The sequence below is a fragment of the Schistosoma haematobium genome, chromosome 3 (assembly GCF_000699445.3).
Source record: "Schistosoma haematobium chromosome 3, whole genome shotgun sequence".
Taxonomy (NCBI): domain Eukaryota; kingdom Metazoa; phylum Platyhelminthes; class Trematoda; order Strigeidida; family Schistosomatidae; genus Schistosoma; species Schistosoma haematobium.
In genome coordinates this window covers 41,972,154-41,992,714 of record NC_067198.1, presented here as the reverse complement: position 1 = coordinate 41,992,714, position 20,561 = coordinate 41,972,154, and the positions used below count along the sequence as shown (strand labels likewise).

At 35.0% G+C, this 20,561-nt stretch overlaps 1 protein-coding gene across 1 annotated transcript in view; it reads right to left on the bottom strand.

Moving 5' to 3' along the window:
* Positions 1 to 20,561, bottom strand: part of HUWE1 (E3 ubiquitin-protein ligase huwe1) — a 56,056-nt gene that overhangs the window by 15,892 nt on the left and 19,603 nt on the right. Inside the window, exons 18-30 of the mRNA XM_051213898.1 lie at positions 18,642 to 18,848; positions 16,838 to 17,026; positions 15,960 to 16,208; positions 15,118 to 15,363; positions 14,091 to 14,594; positions 12,755 to 13,049; positions 10,953 to 11,302; positions 9,863 to 10,094; positions 9,111 to 9,307; positions 5,866 to 8,202; positions 4,097 to 5,351; positions 2,644 to 2,990; positions 555 to 888 (exon numbers count right to left, since the gene is read on the bottom strand). Of these exons, the coding sequence (XP_051069918.1) occupies positions 555 to 888; positions 2,644 to 2,990; positions 4,097 to 5,351; positions 5,866 to 8,202; positions 9,111 to 9,307; positions 9,863 to 10,094; positions 10,953 to 11,302; positions 12,755 to 13,049; positions 14,091 to 14,594; positions 15,118 to 15,363; positions 15,960 to 16,208; positions 16,838 to 17,026; positions 18,642 to 18,848 (6,742 nt within the window). The remainder of the gene's footprint in view (positions 1 to 554; positions 889 to 2,643; positions 2,991 to 4,096; positions 5,352 to 5,865; positions 8,203 to 9,110; positions 9,308 to 9,862; positions 10,095 to 10,952; positions 11,303 to 12,754; positions 13,050 to 14,090; positions 14,595 to 15,117; positions 15,364 to 15,959; positions 16,209 to 16,837; positions 17,027 to 18,641; positions 18,849 to 20,561) is intronic.

The following is a 20,561-nucleotide window of genomic DNA, read 5'->3' as shown; positions in this document are numbered from 1 at the left end:
TAGTGAGCTAGACAACTGATATATGCAGCTTATTAATGTAACAGATTTTTCTAGTGTGTCCACGAAAGAGTATAACTGGTACCTGTAGACTAATTTATTACATATTCCGATTGTTTACAGTAAACAAGATGTATTCACAGTTGTTTTCGATTTTAATTTCATGAGTACAGGTGCGTTATTGTTTACTGTTTGCAGTTTCGATGTAGGGATAAGTGAAGCTTTGCAAAAAGTTTAATGTGGGTAGCTGAGTGAAGCATGATTAAAATGATGAAAACCATTTTTTTTTCGTATTTCATGACACTAAAGCTGTCTTATTCGAAACGCTTTCTTTCTAAAAATTGCAGGTAGACGAGTTTTTGACATAGTAAGTAAGTGAGAAATTGTGTGATTGTCATGAATGATTTCACGTTCAAGATCAAGCTCCATCAATCACAACACATTATCAACTAAGCAGTGAAAAACAGCCATGCACGATTTTTGAATATATTATAGCCAATGGATGATATTTTGTGATCTGAGGAACGAATCTTAACGAAAATTTAACAGTCACTCACGATAAGGTCGGGAATCATTGGAATGAGCTAAAATACCATTTTGAACAGCACGAGCATAACGTTCTTCATGCTCTCGACGTAATCTGTTAGCTTCAACGACCAAATATTGGGGGAGTGTTTCCAATTGTGATTCTTCCATATCAGCCAATACTTCACGAAGTACAGAAGGTGGCAGAGACACAAGAAATGCAGTATTACTGTCAGTTGTATTTTGCGTAGATGGCGGCTGAGTAGTAGGTTGTTCAGTTGAATTAGTTTCACCAGATGTGGTTGTAGGGGGTTGGGTGGAAGACTGTTGTTGTTGTTGTTGCTCTTGACGAAATTGTGCTAGAACCTAAGGAAATAATAATACTTATTGTTATCATTGTAACGGACCTATAATCGTACAATTTGTCATATTCAGAACAGGTCTCGAAACCGATTTCAAAGTCTTCTGGGTTGAATAATTCGTAACCTCTATAAAAACGAGTCGCACATTTTAATGTACAAAATATATGTTAGACCACTCCTAGAATATTGTATATTTATTCATAGTAGTTTTCGCATAAAGGATAAATTAAGGCTGGGATCCGGGCAGATACGAATAACACTTCGCATTTTTGGGACTGATTATATATATATATATATATATATATATATATATATATATATATATATATCGTATGCATTTAAGATTGTTATCTATATCAACCTGATCATGCCTGTAAACTAGCATGAACTCGATAATTATTATTTTTGGAATATATGTCTATAGTTAATGTAACCTTGAAACACAATCGCATAAAGGCGCGATTCTGAGATTATAACTATCAATAATATAAATAACAATGATGAGTATTAAAATAGACTGTGCAATATGAAGCTAATTGTAGTTTACGAATCCGATTATTAGTGTATTCACGAAAAATAAATAAAAATTAATGTGAAAAACTTATTTCATTTAAGATGAATAAACAGCGATGTTATACATCGTATTGTAAAGTTTCTCAAGTTAAGTTACTTTGTTTAGATTGTCAGTTACAATAAGTGAGACATAAAATGTTGTCAGGATGAGCATTAGATTGTAAGAATCACATCCTGGCACCCTCTTATAAACTGATTAGCTCTCCGTTAGTACTAATCAGTCCCAATGTTGGGAAAACATCTCTCCCTCTCGAAATGCTCTCAAGTGGCCACATGCGTACAACCACTGCCAGGGAAGTTGTACTCACTGCCTTCTCGTGGCGGGAGTGTTGTTTACGAAATTGAGGGGACGAAAAGCGAATATCTGATGCTTTAACCGGGTTGGTGGATACGGAAAATCCACCTAGGGGAGTTGGAAAACCCTGATTACAAACCAATGGTGAATATGGGCTCCAGGATCCTAAGGAAACAAATAGCGTATGAACCTATTGTTGATCACCGGTTACCGTGGGCCCGCATCTCCTTACATGGATCAGACCTTCAGGTCAAAGGCTCAGAGTGTGACCCCCTAAGAAAGCTACCCGCTCCGTTTCGGGCATCCGAGCAGAATCTGAACCCTCACATAAATCGAATGAGTTATGTGACGCATATCTGTTTGGTGCCTCCTTGTACCAATGCTTATGTGTTTAAATGAATAAAAAACAGAACTGCTCTTACTGATCTGTCGTAAGTGACTCCGGCTTTAACCATATTTAGATTGATCTCGTCAATCACGACTACATCAGTATCCATTCATCTACCCAGATACACTAACTTTTCAACTATTTCTAACAGCTCATTATATAGTGTAAGTGTAGGCGTAGGATCCTATCAATTTCGTAAAAGCACTTTGGATTTAGAAGGTGGAGTATACGTGTTATAACTACGGGCATTGCTTACCAACCAACTAAATGTTAAGGATGGAATAGCATGATTATCATTACCCAGTAAGTAAGACAATATCATCCGCATATTTAAGATCGAAAACTATTTGCAGAAAACAGATCTATGCCACTGGTACCTACTTCAAACTATTGAACATAAACGGAGAATCCTAACACACAATAACTAAAATAAGTGAATTTATGTAGAAATACACCACGAGACATAGCAAATATAAAAATAAACACTGTATTCAGAGGGTTACCTCTTCTTGAATATGAGGTGGAAGTCCAGTCAACCATTCTGAATTAACATGTACTGGTAAACTCATAGAATTAATTCGTTGTTGAACTTGTCTTGCATAACGATGATCTGCAATAACTTCTTGTCTCATTTCTTCAGGCAATGCATCTAAAAACGATGGATCCATTCCACCTTCCACTAATGATTGAATAGTTTCTTCATCAGTCATAACAAGTGATCTTGTTGGTGGTCCAGTGGAAGTATTAGTAGTAGGAATGTCATTAGATGTTACAAGATTTGATATATTTTCTATAGGATTTGCAGGTTCTGGTTCATTTTGAACAGGTAAAATAGCTGGATTTGACATAGCTTAAATATTAGAAAATGATCATAAATATAAACAACAACAGTAATAATATATTCTTGAAAAAAAAAGATTACACTGAGATAATGATTTGAGAAAAGGTATCTCTTTTAGTCTATAGTCAAAACTATGAGACAAATATTAAGAAATGAAATTTCGCTACAAAAAGCATGATTTGTTTTTCAAAATTTTTTTACACGGTTTAGTTCTAGTAAGCACATGAAGAAACCTATTGAATTATCAATATACAATTAACAGAAATTATTATGGTTACTTGTTTCAAGCATAGTATTCAGAGAAAAATCCTTTGTATAACGCTTATATCATCTACCGCCTGGTTTATTAAGGATTGTATCTACCCGATACCTTTAAAAACTGTTATCGTTCTATAAGCTCTTAGTTTAAGTATTGAACTTCGTCTACACTCAGTTTCAGCCTATAGAGTGATCAGATCATTAACGAGAGGATTTCTAATTCTGTGAGATATATGAGAGTAAATGTCACTTCCTGGCTGTTTATGCCATGGAAAGGTATTTCTTATTGAGGGACTTGAAAATAAAACTCTTAATAGTTGGTGATGTTCACAATATAGAGCACTTAGCCAAGAATGAACAAAATGAATACCGTCATTATACTAAACTCAATTACAATACAAGGTTGTCAACAAAATATTTGTGGCTTTATGGGTAAAACATTCGACTTTTAACCGACAGATCACAAGTTCAAACTCCGCTTTACCTACGTACAGTCAAGGTAACCGAGTAGTATTACTAGCTGTCGCGCTTGAAATGTGGCTCAAAATAGAGTACATAAACATGTAACTAGTAGTGGAATTGAGAATGAGAACATAATGTCCTTTCTGTAGTCCGTACGTGTTTTACGTGTCATTGATTCGATCGATAATACGCTGCTCCATCATAATCTGCAGTCTCACCCGTTACAACACAAATCATGTGGAATGGATTTCAAATCTGGGACTAAGTGACTGGAAGTCGAACCCTCTAACCATTGAGCTCCAGAGATAATACTGCTAGAGATCAAGTTAGCGTGTAAGATTATAAACAAATGGTATATAGTTTTGAGATATGAAAAAGAATTCATAATAACTTACACACATCTGATGAAATCGATATTTCAGATGCTTCACTAACACATACATCTGGATTAGTTTGATTAAATGTAGGTACACTATCGATAGAAACAACAGGTAGTTGTTGTTGTAAATCCACAGAAGATTCTTGAGTGTAACCGGAGTTCTCAGACGTTGACACGCAAGTAACAAGAGGAGTAGCAAATGTTACAAATGTTTCTGTAGATTCATTAGCATTATTATTAGTAGAAGTCAATGCTGGAGCTGCAACCAGTGGTTCATCCGGAGAACTAGTAACTACAGATAAGCAGACTATTTCGTTTTCTGAAATACGCAGATTGTATAATTCATGACGTTTCTGTTCGAGTGCTTTATAAATATGATGACGACCCAAAAGAATAAGATCCATAATTTCATGCCCGAATAACATTCGGGATAGATTGGTCCATCGTCGATAATGGGGTGGCAGAGCATAGCCTGCATAAGGAGTTAGTCCTCTAGAACGAATATCCATAATTCCTTGTTGATTTCGACTAGTTTGTCCTTGAGAAAGGAACCTAGAAAATACAGCTGCGCTTAGAGCGGAATTAACAGGAGAAGGTTGGTCTTCAGCTAGACTTGTTAGCATAGTCCATACCAGTGCATCGGCTTCTGGTCCAGAGCGATTATCTCGAGCATTGGCAGTAACTTGACTGAAAAAGTGACTACTACTAGATTCATTATTTGCATCTGGTTCTAAATCAGAATTAAATGACCGATTGAATGAGGTTTGGTGACGTGAACAACTACTGGAACTTGAAGAGAGGTGAGATAGAGTTGTGCCCGGAAATCGATGACGGCTGCCATAAGATGGTGGAAATTGTTGTTGAGGGATCGTTGGTGGAACATAAAATACACGATTTACTGGTGACATAGAAACAGCATCTGCGATGATTGGCCGACTTAAACCTAAACCGCTAACATCAGTAGCAAGTTGACTTCGAGTCAGACTATTAGACCCTCCCGAACTAACACCATCTGGTTCCGATTCAGCATTAAGTAGTCGGCTAAATGAAGTATGATGGCGTAAACCAGTAAGACTGGAGGAAAGATGTGGTCCGGATGAACCTGTAATCCGATGACGTGTACCATAGTGAGGAGGAACGTGTTGTGGTCGCGGTAGAACGCCAAATACACGTAAGCCACTAACGTTATTGAGTGATGTATTGTGACTGGATGTTCCAGTGTTTGTGTTAATTGTTGAAAGACCAACATTAGCTCCAGCGGTCATCGGTACCTTAAGTTGTAGAAACACAGAAGAATAGTACTACATAATTTTCAAAACGTTCAATTGGAAGTCAACATTTAGTAAGTAGTGAGCAATTTTATTTGAAGGCAATCAGACATGAACAAAAAATTAGGGGGCGCGAATGTGCCGGTTTAAGTTGTAATACAAACTAACAGCCTAGCAAAACTAATACAAGAAAGTAATTAACATGGCCATTAAGACTTTGAGACTTGTAACGAATCCTGAATGAGAAGAGACGCACGTCATTGTTAGCCATATTCCATCTATTCTACAAAGAGATTTTACCATTTGGTTAGTTATTTGTGTTAAACGCATGGAGATTTAGTGAGATAAGGAATATAAGGTTTAACATGACCACTTGAATAACAGAAAATTAAATTTTACGAGATCTTCATAGCTTTTTAGTTCTACGTTTATACCTAATGATTTATTATGGATCAGACCTAACAAATCTTGTAAGCGAATGTAATAGGAAAAGTGCAAAACGATATAAAAAACAAACCTGAAGTAAAGGATGCTGATTTGCCAGGGTTGCAGCTGGTAATGCTTGAATAGATTGAGAATTATTAAGACCTGTTTGATTATTTGAAGAATAAACAAAATTTACACCAGATCCCAAACGAGTTGAATTAGTTCCACCTACAAATACTGATGCCTCAGGACCGAAACGGAATATAGTAGTACTTGTCGGTAGGTTAGATTCACCATCAAAAGGAATGTGTCGGGAACCATGACGAGCAATCAAATTCGTAAAAGCGGGTAGAAGATAATCCCAGTTACCGGTAGAAGAACCTCGCGACTGGACATTTAAGGTTGACAGATTATTTGTTCCGAGATCTCGAAAACCATTAGATGAGATTACATTCAAAGGTGGAGCAACTACTCGACGGAGAGTCTCTTCGACCACAGCTGCAACTGAATGGTTTCCATGAGACCCACGGTTTTCATTGGGAAAGATAACACCAGGTATATCAGAAGAAATAATCGCTACATCATCTCGACTAGTATCATCGTCATCTCGACCATACGTATCTATATCATCATCACCAAAGCTCCCATCATCGTCCACATGCGTATCGTCATGAAGTACAATATCGGCATCTTCATTATGCAAGTTTCCACCATCGTCATGAGATTCAGTATTCTGATTGCGATCACTGTTGGCTCGACTAGTAGTAACGGTAACAGAAATGGAAGCGTTCGGTCGACGACGACGTGGGCTAGACAAACCAGAAGGTTGAGTACGGTTCCCATGTCTGCGACTTCTACTAAGAACAAAAGCAACCTCCTCATCTTCACCACTAACATCAACATCACCGTCATCACCTTCAACATCCGGATCATTCTCACCGTCCTGGTCATCATCATCGTCATCGTCGTCATCATCATCATCCTCTTCGTCCTCATCTTCTCCAAGGACATCATCATCTTCCTCCTCTTCTTGACTATTATTACCTTCAGCACCTTGGCCGGAACTTCCTTCATCTTCATCATCATAAACAAATATCACAGATCTAGTTTCTTGATCTCCGTTGCCTACACTACGCCAAGGTTGATGGACGTTTTCATTGTGATCAGAATTAATGACCATATCGGCCTGGGCAGCCAAAACATCATTAAGAACGCGATTAAGATTTGAAGAAGCACTACCTTGTGCAGTGCTAGATAAAATCAAACTAGGTCTATCGAAAGCTGAATCTACATTTTGCACAGGGTGTGAAAACTCCTGTTGATCGGACATTGTAACATCATCGTCATCATCATCATCGGAATCAGTCTCAAAATCTCTGGAAGTATTGATAGTATGATCCGATCCAGGAATGGTGGAAGATATGTTAGTTGTGCTTCTGTCAAGGGAGACATCAGTTCTTTGTTCAGATGATGGTATGGTATTAAGCATTAGATTCTGTGAGGTTGAGTCGGTAATAGTTGAAGATGTTTGTATAGTATTAGTGAGTCTCATTTCTACATCACCTGACTCTTCATTTGAGGCTGACGGAACATTAACTTGTCGTCCCGTAGAGCTATTCGTAAGTCGTTTTCCTTGCGAATTAAACTTAGTGTATTGACGATCTACTAGAGTTAAACTTTCTAGAGAGTGCAACATAATATTAATTGTGAACTGTGTGTTAGGTAAATTGCAGTCAACAATAGCAATTAATTTAGCAATATCTGCTGGTATTCTTCGTTTATATAACAAACGTAAAACACGATTAATTAGAGGAGATGGCAATGATAGTATACGCATTAAAAACATCATATGAGATGAGATTCGATCATTTTTCATTGGAGAGATAACTTCAGACTTAATATCTTCTGGTGAAATAGGGTAATGTTTAGTGGCAACGCGACCAAGTGATGCTTTAAATTCATTTATAATTACTCCTTGAATGGATTCACTACTGATGAGTATTAAATTTTTCAACAATGACATGGTAGATTCGGCTGTTTCAGAGTTATTTAACAGATGATTAAATAAGTAGGAGATAAAAGAACACTTTGATACATCGGTGTTTGATCTTCCAGATGTATGCTCCATGGAATGTTTGTGTTTATACATTGCGACAAATTCAGCGACAGATTTGTAAGTACCAACTAAGTCAATCAAGTATTGCATCGCATCTGATTTGCCTAAAACTACAAACCCGTTTTGTTTATTAAATTCACCATGTGTTAAACGAATTGTAGAGTTTTCCAGTGATGACTGATCTGAACGACTATATGTATTAGCAGATTGTACATTTGTGGCACCGCTCCTCGAAATAACATTTCTTGTATTAGATATTGGAGGATAAACAGATTCTGAGGTAAAACCGTCATTTCCGGATGCTTCTGTTACCTGCAAACGAAAAGACAATCAAATATACAATGTTTACTACTGTACAATATTAAGATTCTAATTATATACGTCAGCTACTGGGTAGTACATAATCGAAAATTGACATTTCATCCAGGAGATTAAAAGTAACAGAAAACTTATGAAGAAAATCTTTTGTCCCGATTGAGAGAAGAGTGGCAACGAATCGTTAAACAATCTATGGGGTAGAAATGCAAATATTTTGTCTTATATAGTGAACCGATTCTTATGTTCACACTGTTTATAGATTTTATTGGCGGCAATACTCATAACAAAGTATAATATATACATACATTAGATGAAAGACAAATGATTTTGCTTCAATTGTATGGTGAAACTACAATAATCATGATACGAAAAGGAATAACCAGAATTGTTCACGGACTAGTGCTCAAATAACAATAAATTTTAATACACTAGTAAAAGAACAAGAGATAATTAATGATTGATCGTACAAAGTACAGTTGTAGACTATGCAAGAGAGTTTGCCTAAAACATTAAATATAAAATTAGCAAATGATAGACCCTTCAGCTGAGTAAAGTAATAAATCAAAGGTTTACAACGTATAGTGAGGAACGTGACCACTAATTTAGCTAGACAATAATGTAAAGAAGAGAAAAACTGATCCCTTTATTTCACTTATTATTTAAAATTGACATATACGAAAGTATTATCTTTGGCGATTTAGCTGGGATGGTTGTAAATTAGTGGCATTAATTATGTGCATGTACGAAACTTCGACTAAAAATGTTTAATCAGGCAAAGGGTTACATTCACATCATTAAAATAATGGTATTTGCATTAGTTAGGAGATATAGAATGATTTTAATTATCCAAGTATAAAGATGTGTCATATCTGACGACATATAGATCTGCTCGACAAACTTACTTCTAAATGTTGGAGACCAGTTAAATTGTGATTTCCTCTAGATTTCCAAGTTGAACACATAATTAAATCCATTAGCTGGGTAAGTAAATGCTTCTGATGTGGACTAAGGGGGAATGATATAATTGAAGAACGGTCAGTAACAGCAGTACCAGGAGGATTAGCTTCTTCAACGACATACGTCTTTGGATAAACTTTACCTGAAAATAGATGGTAAGATTTTTAATTAACAATCGTGACAATCAAAACGAAAAAACAGACTAACAAAATTGCAACTGATATGAAAGTTTCAAGTTAGATGCATGTGAGTAAATGCTATGGAAGTGCAATACAATAAACTCATCCACAGTGAATTGACAAATATATAGTGGAAAAATCATCACCCTGACAAAACCTAGATTCCGAATCACTTGCAACAATGATATTAGTATACTGAATATTGAGTCAGGTGACTGAATGATGAGAAACAGAATTCTTAGGATCAAAGAAAGCCTGACCTTTTATAAGTAATGTATCAACTGGGGGGAAAAACCTGTATATATGCACAAATTCACTATTTTTATGCAAACAATCATGTACAATATACTCAAACTACTCAACATGTAAGTCGGAAACTTTCGTCAGAATTAAACAATTTTCAATTTCACTTGTTCGAAATCCGGTGAGAAGCGAAATAAAAGCGATAACTTCCACTTTCTAGTTGAAATGTATACAATGAGTGTGAATAAAAAAATTATTTACAGATTAATAGTTACCTTCTATATCGCTATCGGCCAAGGATAAACTGAATGTTTCTGTTGCTAATCTAAGAGCACGTTCACGATCTTTAGCAAGCAACGGTGTACATAAGCTCAACAAATAGAACAAATCTCGACAAGCTCTAGGACCAGCATCGATTCCCATAAATACATTAGGCATACCAGATCTGGACATTCGGATGTAAATTTCCTTCATTATTCGATCAATTGTCGAAGTATCGTCAAAAATCTAGAGATAAAAATAAAATTATATATTTATAACAAAGTCATAGGTATCTAATCCTGGCTCTTACGGGGATTGAGGGTGCAACCTTCGTAGTTTACTAGTATTTGATCATAGGAACAGTTTGCGTATGCTAGGACTATTGATTGAAGAAAGGTACTAGGAAAAGCTGGTAAATCGGTCGATGAGGTAGTGAATCCTTATCGAATGAAATAGTTGAGACGTGTACTACGGATGCTAAACTATAGCTTACCTCGATAGGCGATGTTGATAGGAGTGCGAGTAAGTTTCGAAGAAGCTTAGGATGGCCAAATAAAACTGTGGCATTATTTCATGAAGTTATTGACAATTAATTCGAGTGATTTTGGTATGTGTAAACCATCTGATTGGGATCTAGGCGATAACGGCAATCATTGGTTGAAGAGATTGAGTGGTCTGAGTTAAAATTCATCACAATGGTGCAGATGTACTCACGCGTTGCTATTCCTAAGGTTTTAAGTTTTAAATTATCTTAAACTATTCTATTCCGTGAATTCCTCTCGAATCGCAACATGCTTTGATAACATTATAACTACTACTTTGGTACTAATCTTGATACTCTAATTTCTCTAAGCTAATTTAGTGTGACAGCTAAGGCAGATGAATATAAATAACATGTTCTACGTCGCTGATGCATGACAGGTTTAAAATCGATATTAGGACATTATTAGTCAATCGATAAGTTTTATGTGAGGCGATATACATGGTAAAATCGCATTCAGGATGAGATCAATAATAAAATGAATGCATTTGAGCAGGAAGTAGTAAATAGGTTGACGAGAAAGGAATCCATTAAATGACGACAAATTTTTAAAAGAAACTCACTTCGGAAATCAAAGCACCGACGAAAGATGAGAATTCCGGAGAAAACTCTCGCGTATGTGGATATGAAAATAGAGTTGTCAAGAGATCCGCTTCAGCTAACTTATCTGCATTTTCATAACTTGTAAAGCATAAACGTAGTAACAACCTGAACATAGCGTTTAAACAGTCTGAAGGTAGAGGCGACTGATCATCAGAATGTTGATTTTCGGAATGTGATTGTTGTTCTGAAGATGATAAATTTTTGAAGGTACGGAAATGTGTCAATAATGCATGACATAGTTTTGAACGTTCTCTTGCATTTAAACATTCTGGTATCTTTGTATTCATTAAACTCAATTCATAAGGTGTCGCTAGAAAAAACAAATGATATAGCCATTCAAACTATAAGTATGGTGTGTTTATAGATAGTTAAAGTTTGTAAATAAAGAAACAAGACACGAGTACTTCAAGAAGACTTAATAGTAACTCAGAGACAGTTATTCGCACAGGATGATATATTTATACCATAAAAAGACTCGTTTGGCTATTGCCAACTTACATCACCTATGGCGAAGGCGAGACATCCGTCTATCAATTAAGGGACGAGTATACTGAGAGTAGAAGATACTCGTAAGCTACTAGAATTTGACCACAGATGCTTCAGAAATATAGGTCGCATCTGCTGGGATTACCGGGTAAATAATAGTGAGGTTACATGCGGGGTGTTAGGGAATGATGGTAAATCAGTTGATGGGGTTGTGAACCTTCATCGACTGAGATGGTTGGGCCACGTGTTGTGTATGCCTGAACACCGATTACCACGACGCGCAATACTGACTAGTGTAGGGGATGGTTGGAAGTGAGGGGCAGTCAAATCAAAACGCGACATCAGTCCATAATGTCACTAACTTCTAGCTTGAGCCATGTTGGTAGATGCAAATTACTTGGTTGGGGTCTGCGTGACTATCGAAACCAATGGTTGGAGACTCTGGGTGACATGGCTCAGAATCGCCTACAATGGTGTAGGTGTCTGCACTCTTTGTCTTCTGTTAAACCGTGAGATTAAAATTGCTTTAAACCTTTCTTTCTATCAACTAATTCTTTCTTTCTGTATTATATCCTTATATGCAATCTTTCTTTAATATATTACTACCATAGAAATAACTACTATGAATTCGATGTTCATCGTGTTATGCCAACAAGGTATGGAAACTTAAACCAATGCATATATGTACCTGGTCCTAAGTTTAGGCTGACTGACTGATTATCTAACACAAAAGACAGCTGCGTACTAGATTGTGCGCTAGATATTGAACAAATAACGACCTCCACACTGCTACTCTCGGTCTTGTTTTATATTAGGTAATGTCAGAATAACCGACAAATATCGTAAGATAATTGGTGAATACTGTTAGCGGGACATAGACTGGATTAAAGCATGCTCAATGCACGATTGCCTTGGTGCACGCTGATTGGCTAATTCTTATCCAATTACCGCTAGTCGATAGTTGTAGAATCTTCTCATGTAAAAACTATAAATATACTAACGTTTTCCCTATTGTGCTTCTTACTGGCACCTTACTTTCATCTAACCTTGTTATTTGGAATATAATCTCTTTCCTGTTCATCCGTGTTCTGGTTTAGGGACTTGTCGAGTGAACCGGTGTCCGAGAATACTAAGTAATAAGACTAGCTGGGTCATAACCGTAAGAAAGAGATTATAACAAATACAATTAATGATTTATAAATGTTACGTACATTTTATAATGATAAAAATAAGCAATCAGTAAGGAGAACTGTAGTACAAAATTTCCATGACTTACTTTGTATTGACGACGCTTCATCTGCTTCTGTTATCTCAGAAACAGATGGGAAAAGCATAACAGGACGTCTATGCATACTGACAAGATTTATTTGTGTCAGAGTTGGAAATTCAATAGTATATGGTCGACGATTAATATCACAACATGCACATAAATCACCTTTATGAAAACTTTTATCAATAATTCGTATACTTTCATTAGTATAAGGATGCCAAAGCATTGCTTGATTATCAAACCAATGCCAATTATGCGAAGAAGCATACAGCTTGACACATTCTTGACGTAAACGTAGAGCCTGAAACAAAAGAATTTGAGGAAACGTGTAAATGTTATTGTGAAACAGCAGTTGTATTAATGTATAAGTTTCCATGCCCCTTGTAGAAACGTTTTAAAAAACAATTATAATGAGAGATGAGCGAAAAGCTAATCTCCACTCATGACTGATCATTTTCTCTGAACATTATGCACAACTAGATATAATTACAGGAATATGGTCTTCGATGGCGGGACTGTGATTTATGAACGGAACAATCAGATTTAACATAGAGATTCCTGGGTTTTGATCAGAAATTCATTAGTCCATATGGCGAAATAACATTGTAGTATTACAGCCGATTTAAGTTCATGATGAAAACCCTAACTCACGATAATTTATAACCATTTTAAGACCATGGTAGGTTGATGGATTTTCTCAAGGTCACTTTGGCGTTATTCAAAGGCGTCCATAAATTATGGTCTCACGAACAAATATGGTAAATGACAGTATTGTACGTTAACAATAATATTTAATAATGTATAATACAATAAACCCAACATTATAAAACTGTTGGAAAAATCTCAAGAACCTGAGAAAAGATAGGAAACATTAAGCCCGATTAAGGTTCAATGGAAAGTCCCAGAAAACTGATGGACAATGTGTCGTACCGTAATTGGATAATTACCTATTTCGTCACTAAATTTAGCCTATTTCAAAACGATTCTAGGATAGTGATGTCACCTGTAAGCTTACAGATGCCGTTTTTTTCCTACAATTCACCTAACATTGGAGGTAAAGCTTCCTTTCATTCTCTCCCCACTTCTCTTCCGTCAAGAGCTCAAGTTTACGGGTTATCTGGAAGATAAAAAAGCGATTACGAAGCCAATATCGAGTATTCAATCACCAGAAGTAACGGAAGCTTACTATGAAAGAATGAATGAAACTGTGATGCAAATTTATGATATATATATATATATATATATATATATATATATATATATATATATATATATATAACGTCGAATGTGAACAATAACGGATACTTTAACATGAAAACTAATATCTTGTAAAAGAACATACTTGTATACTTCTCTCATACTGATCTAATACAAGGAATGCTAAAGTCAGTGTTTTGTAGTAATCAGATTTTGAAATGGCATTCGAATTGTAAGATACATCTGCACTGAATTCGTCCACTTCCATTCGGGTGTCTTCTTGGCGAGCACCACAACTACTACTATTAGTAGTAGTAGTAGTAGTAGTAGTAGTAAGTGACTTATTTAGAATATCTGAATCGGATACAAATTGAATCAATACACTTGGAAGTTTATGACTCCAAGCTAAACAAGCACAAACTAATGGAGATCTGGTGAATAAGAGAGCAATTAAATGTAATCCAACAGTTTGATGTTCTTTCTCATAATTTGTGAAGTCATAATTTTCATTGTCAGATTTATTGGGAGTTTTATTAGGTGAAACACTAAAATATGACTTTAGATGTGATGTGACTACGCTAAATAACTCATTGATGTATTGTTCATGTTCTCCGCTGGATATAAATAGTTCAGCAATTTGATGGAGAATCTATAAGAGATGGGGGAAAAACATAAAATATTAAAACTGGTGAATAATATACACAAACTTACTATCTTAATAATAATGAGCATGCGTTCACTAGAGTCTGTTTGTCAGGAGTATTCTCAAATCCCTAGTCAGATGAAATTTAGTCATACAGGATTAAAGCAAGTAACTGTGAAGACTAGGGTTGAACTTGTGAACTACTTAGGGCAACCCATTGAACTGGGAGGTTTGAAGATGACTCTAGGCTTGATTTCACCCTAAAAGTTATGGGTAGACTATACTAAAGATCTCAAAAATAGTTTGCATTGAAATAAACAAATAAATAATCTTCAGTTAGTAAAATGTTAGACAGTTTCACAAAATGATACTAAATACACACAGTTAACACTATCAGCATCCTATGATCCAGTCAATATTAATGATTGGGGAAAAAATAAATCGGCTTGAATATTATGTAATACAAAGAAAGCACATGAAAATAGTTATTAATGGGGAGGATTTGTTAGAATTATAAATTAATGCTAACCTGGTAGGACTGATGACATTTAGCAATAGCATAACATGTCTTGAAGACATTTTGCTTAAGAGATTCACACGCTTCATTATAAGTTTTCTCATTACATAATTCCATCATAACGAGTGGAAATTTAGATATATTGGATCGTTTTATAGTTGAAGTGTCCTTATTGCCTAACGACGAGGTGATTTCGTTATCAGACAAAGTGGGACATTCTGGATTGATTCGTGATTCTATATGTTCACTGGTACTAAACTGGAAAAAAAAAGTACAGAAGGAATAAAACTCAGTTTAAGCCGGAAACAAAATGAGATTATTTAAAAAGCAGGTGGAATAATCGTGTGAATATGAACTACAGACAAAAATTAAAATTCACCATACATAATAACATTGGATGTAACCTAGGAAATAATATGCTGTTTGATCCAATTTTATCTTCTTGAGATAACTCGGTAGAGTGAACCTAATCATTTAAGGACCTACATCGGATTGTGAACTTTATGCACGCTGATTTTTTCATGTACGCAGTCGATAAATCACGAGCTATGCAATCTTGTCATAAATACAAAACTTAAAGACCGTGTGCAACAGGAAACAAGATACGTGTGCAGATCCAGGTGACGTTAACATATGGAAATAACAAATAAAAATTTAGGACTATTTGTCTAATGTTACATCAGTTAAGAATATTTGTACATTAAGAATAAGCATGACAACATTCGTAAATTGATCAGTACAACATTTACCATAAACAAAAATTTTACTTCCTTTATTAACATTATAATATTTAGAAATTTTCCGAAAATACAAAGATGATTCCAACTATGAATTAAAGTAATAAAAATTCTTACATTATCAATAAATTCTGTTACATGTTCATAAACATCAGTTTGGAATTGTGAATTATCGACATTAGTTATTAATGGACTGGATTCATTAGCTCCATGACCAGCTCCAAGTGTACGTCTACGTTGAGCTCTACGTGATGTTCTACCTCTTCGTAACCCAGAGATAAAGGAGGGATTGGCATTTTGCATGAGATCATGTGGAGAAGTTGCTATTACAAGATTTACAGCTTCATTAGCATTCCAACCAGTTTGCTTTGGAAATGGAAGAAAAATGCATTTAGATAGAAAATACTAGATAGTTCTACTATTATTTATATATTAAACACATATACTGGTACAACTGGGCAGCGAAATAAGTATGATCCCCTCCCCGAATGTTATAATAGAACTGACGGTGACCACGCATTTATAAATACTGTGACTGAAGTTCTACTCACTGACTTTTCAATCCAGGGACGTTTTTAGGAAGGTGAGCGGATGAAAAGTGAACGTTTGGAGCTTAAACTGGGGTGGTGGATACGTAGTTTCACCTGAGATAATTTAGAAATACTGATACCAAATCAATAGTGTACATGAACTCCAGGAACTTGATGGTACGTATGAACTTACTTTGGCCACTGGCTATCAGCGGACTGAATCTCCTGACGTTAGACCACCACTTTGTACATCAGACCTTTAAGTCAAAGACTAGAAAATTAACTGCTTCGGTTCGGGTGCCCGAACAGTGTTCCCAGCACACACAAATATAATATTCGATGATAATGAAGAGAATGGTACACTTGACCAGGTAGATAGACTGATCAGTAGGAAGCATAAATTAAACACGAAAAAAAAAGCTATTTTCTATTTTGTGAACAATGTATTAACGTATCGTTACATACCTCTAAAGCGACAATAGCTAAATCACGAGCAAAACCCATTTCTTCCATTAAACGAAGGGCTTCATGATCACGTATCACATTATCTGGCGGGATTGTATCAACATCGAAATACATATTGAATGGTGGATTATCAACTGCATTTGATTGACTCATTGCTTGATCAACCGAAATTGGTGTAGCAGACGGATCCTGCGTAATTGCAGTAGATAAAGTTTGTGAAAACGGAAATTTTTTCCATAACAAAAATTTTAATTTCCCGAAATGACTAAACAATAATTAGTGGTTCCATATTGTAAAACCTCAGAGGACCGTAGTTACCACTTAGTATTTAAACCTAGTTTTACGGTAGGAATAAGTAATACGAACAAATGGTACTTTTCATGAAGTATAACCAATATTAATGGTTAGCTTCCTTAAAACAAAACCTCTACTGAAGGGACAAAATATATTTTAGTTTGTCTTTAACCTATTTGGACAGAAAAACGAACACAATTTGATCATAAATTTTCTTGAATTATATATAGATGAAACGTAATAATTAATTGAATGAGGAGGATAAAAATAGGTCAAAAGAGAGGGTTAAAATGAAGAACATGACAACAACTGAAAGTCGACATGACGAAAAGAAAAAGAAAAATACCCAGTAGGTTTGAAATAGTGAGTGATCTCTTCAGTCAGTTAATCTGAGAACATGGTTCTACCGAGTTTTTAATATGTCTCCACATCAATTGTGATATTTTTCAACAATATATTTTACAATAAAAGTTAGACGTCCGTCATCAATACTTAAATAATAATAATAATAATGATAATAATAATAATAATAGTAATGAAAGCATCTCAGAACGTATGCTGAGATCTATAACACACAGGATGATTAGTCCTAAATGTACACGTAACCCCACATACATATATATTGGTATATATACGTAAACACAACATGGAGCTATTTTTTTCAAAAATAATAGGTTCGTTGCGTAGGAATTCCAACAAGTGATTACACAAAGTCTTATTTATGGACTAAAATAGTAGAATTCTCTGTAAATGGATACATAAATATATGTGGTGTATGCTACTTATGTATGTAATACCGATCAAAAGTGGAATGCTTATCAGCAGAAGATTGAGAAGATCGAGTTGAAGACAACAGGAATGTAAACAAAAGTAATTATAATAACAACAGGAATGAAGGAACGATGAAGCTTGTGTAAGACAACTGATGGAAGATGTGCAGATGATGTATTTCATTAACGGTTTACAGATTTTACGAAGGCACTGATTTGGCAATAAACAATTAATTGGTTATCCGCACCAAGTCTTCGTTCACTACACATATAAATAGGCTAGATGACTGATTGATGAAAGACTGGAGTATATTATCTTTTCAATTAAGATCAACGGGTTCAAACGCTCAAATAATGTCAGCAATGCCAGGATGGGTGTTGTTCCTGGTCTGATAATGGTATACAAAGTGCTACGAGCTAACCCGTCAGATTAACTACTTGAGTGAAAAAACAAGAGTGAAAGAGAAAGTCTATTGGACTACCGAATAAAATGCATATTCATTTATATAAATATAGATCTAACCCCCAGAAAGTCAATCCATTTCTTAACCAATGATATGCATTTGTCCTTCAGGGCACTAGAGACTGACATCCGGTGACCTCACTTAGTTGCTTCCGATTGGTTCACTACATAGAAAATCTGAACACAGCACTCCAATAGCTATAATATAAAAGATTACTGTATACTGGAACGTATGAATAAATTAACAATCGTTAAAATAACCAAAGATACACGTTACCTGTGAAGAAATATCTGTTCCTTCCAACGGTGATTCAGTAGGTGCAATCTGTGGCTCATCTAATCTAGTGGAACTGCTGATAAGTATATTTGGAGCTTCTTGTAGCATAGAAGGTTGGATAGGTTGATGATGTGTACTAGGGTTTATTTCGATAAGATTGTCAGTAGATGGTAGATTATTTGTACGTCCGTCTACAGTCTTATCCCACTATTTAATATAAAGAAATAGAAATGAATCTATAAACAATTTTTAGATGAAATAGAAATTAACAAAGAGGTGTAATACTGAAGAGTGATGGAAGATCTCAGTCTTCAACAAATTAGATCATAGAACAAATATGTATATCATGAAGCAGACCAATCTTAATCAAGAATATACTTAACAAATTCCAGAGCATTCTATTATACAATTTTATAATAAGTAAACAAACTATGCAAACGATTATCGTAAAAAAAATATTTGGAAAATGAGGTGAGGAGTTACGGGAATTTGAACAGTTTTAACTGAAGTGAAGTGAATGACAAACAATTTAATTATCTTGTACACTTGTCAAAAATTACTGAAATATATATAAATATTTATGCATGACTAGTTAACTTGTGATAATTCGATTAGCAAAACTTTTTATTTGTTAGAACTTTTGGTTTGTGCGCCCTGCTAATGTTTAACGTAACGATACCGCCAATTAAAGAGCAGTGGATTATCGATCGGACCAGTGACGCATAAAAACCGTACGAGCAATCTAGAGTTCTTATCCGTCCTTCTTCCTGCCTAGCCCAGCCTGTTAAGCCAGGAACACCAGTCTCAGCCTCTGCAATATGAATCATTTATTTCAAACATACCGGGTTTATATACAAACCAAACAGACCACATCGTACCAAAAAATATGAAACAACATTTGTACAAGAATTAGACAGATGTGGCTGTGGATGAGGGAGGTAGTAATTAATAGACAGGGTATAATTCAAGAATGGTAAATCGTATAATAATAGTTCATAGGTCAAAATAAAGCTCATAATAAGAGGGACACGGATATGAATAGTTTAGTTACATAACAATTATACGATAAAAATATACATATAGTATTGGTCCATAATGGATTTCAAAAGTTACCACTCATTATGTTTATCGGGACGTAACATTATTGAATGTTGAAATGAATTAAAACACAAAGCAACACAAGAAATCTAAGTTTTGACTGAAGAAATCTAGCTTACGTACTGTGCTTAAAAGCACAAGGTATAGAAACGTTATTCGATAGTCGGAATGTATGTAGCCTATTGGTTAAAAGACATATCCTGAAACCATTGAACACTAAAACCTAGGATTAATAAAACTGTAAAAGAATCACAGATATTTATCATTAGGTTTGTCAAAGTGTATTTAAAAAAATTTATCAAATGAGATAATACTAATATGTTCATAAGATCTGATTGTGAGAATTTATTATCATTAGGTTATATTTCGAGAAATAAACGTTCAATTCAGTCGATGGTTCCATAAAGTGAACGATAAATGTATTGGATTAGCATTCATTATTTTACGACGACTCATCTGGTGGAAGTCTTAAGGGCAATTACACACAAATATCTTCATGTTACAAGTATATTAGAGCATTTTTATAAACATGTTTTGGTATTTATGAGGTTTAAGAATGGGAAGTATTACACTAATAAATGACAGTAGATTAAGGATAATTTGGTGTGTTTTTTCTACATTTAACCAAAGTATTAAACTATATTATATCCCACCCTTTGTCGAAATTATACCGTAGTGTATCTTCTAAATAAAATGTCTTTGAAAAACAAGTGTACATGACTAAGCACAACTTTCGATAGTTTAACAAATATATAAGATTTTAAAGAACAGATATAAAACACAACAAATAATTCCTATGAAAGACTAAAAAAAATCGACATG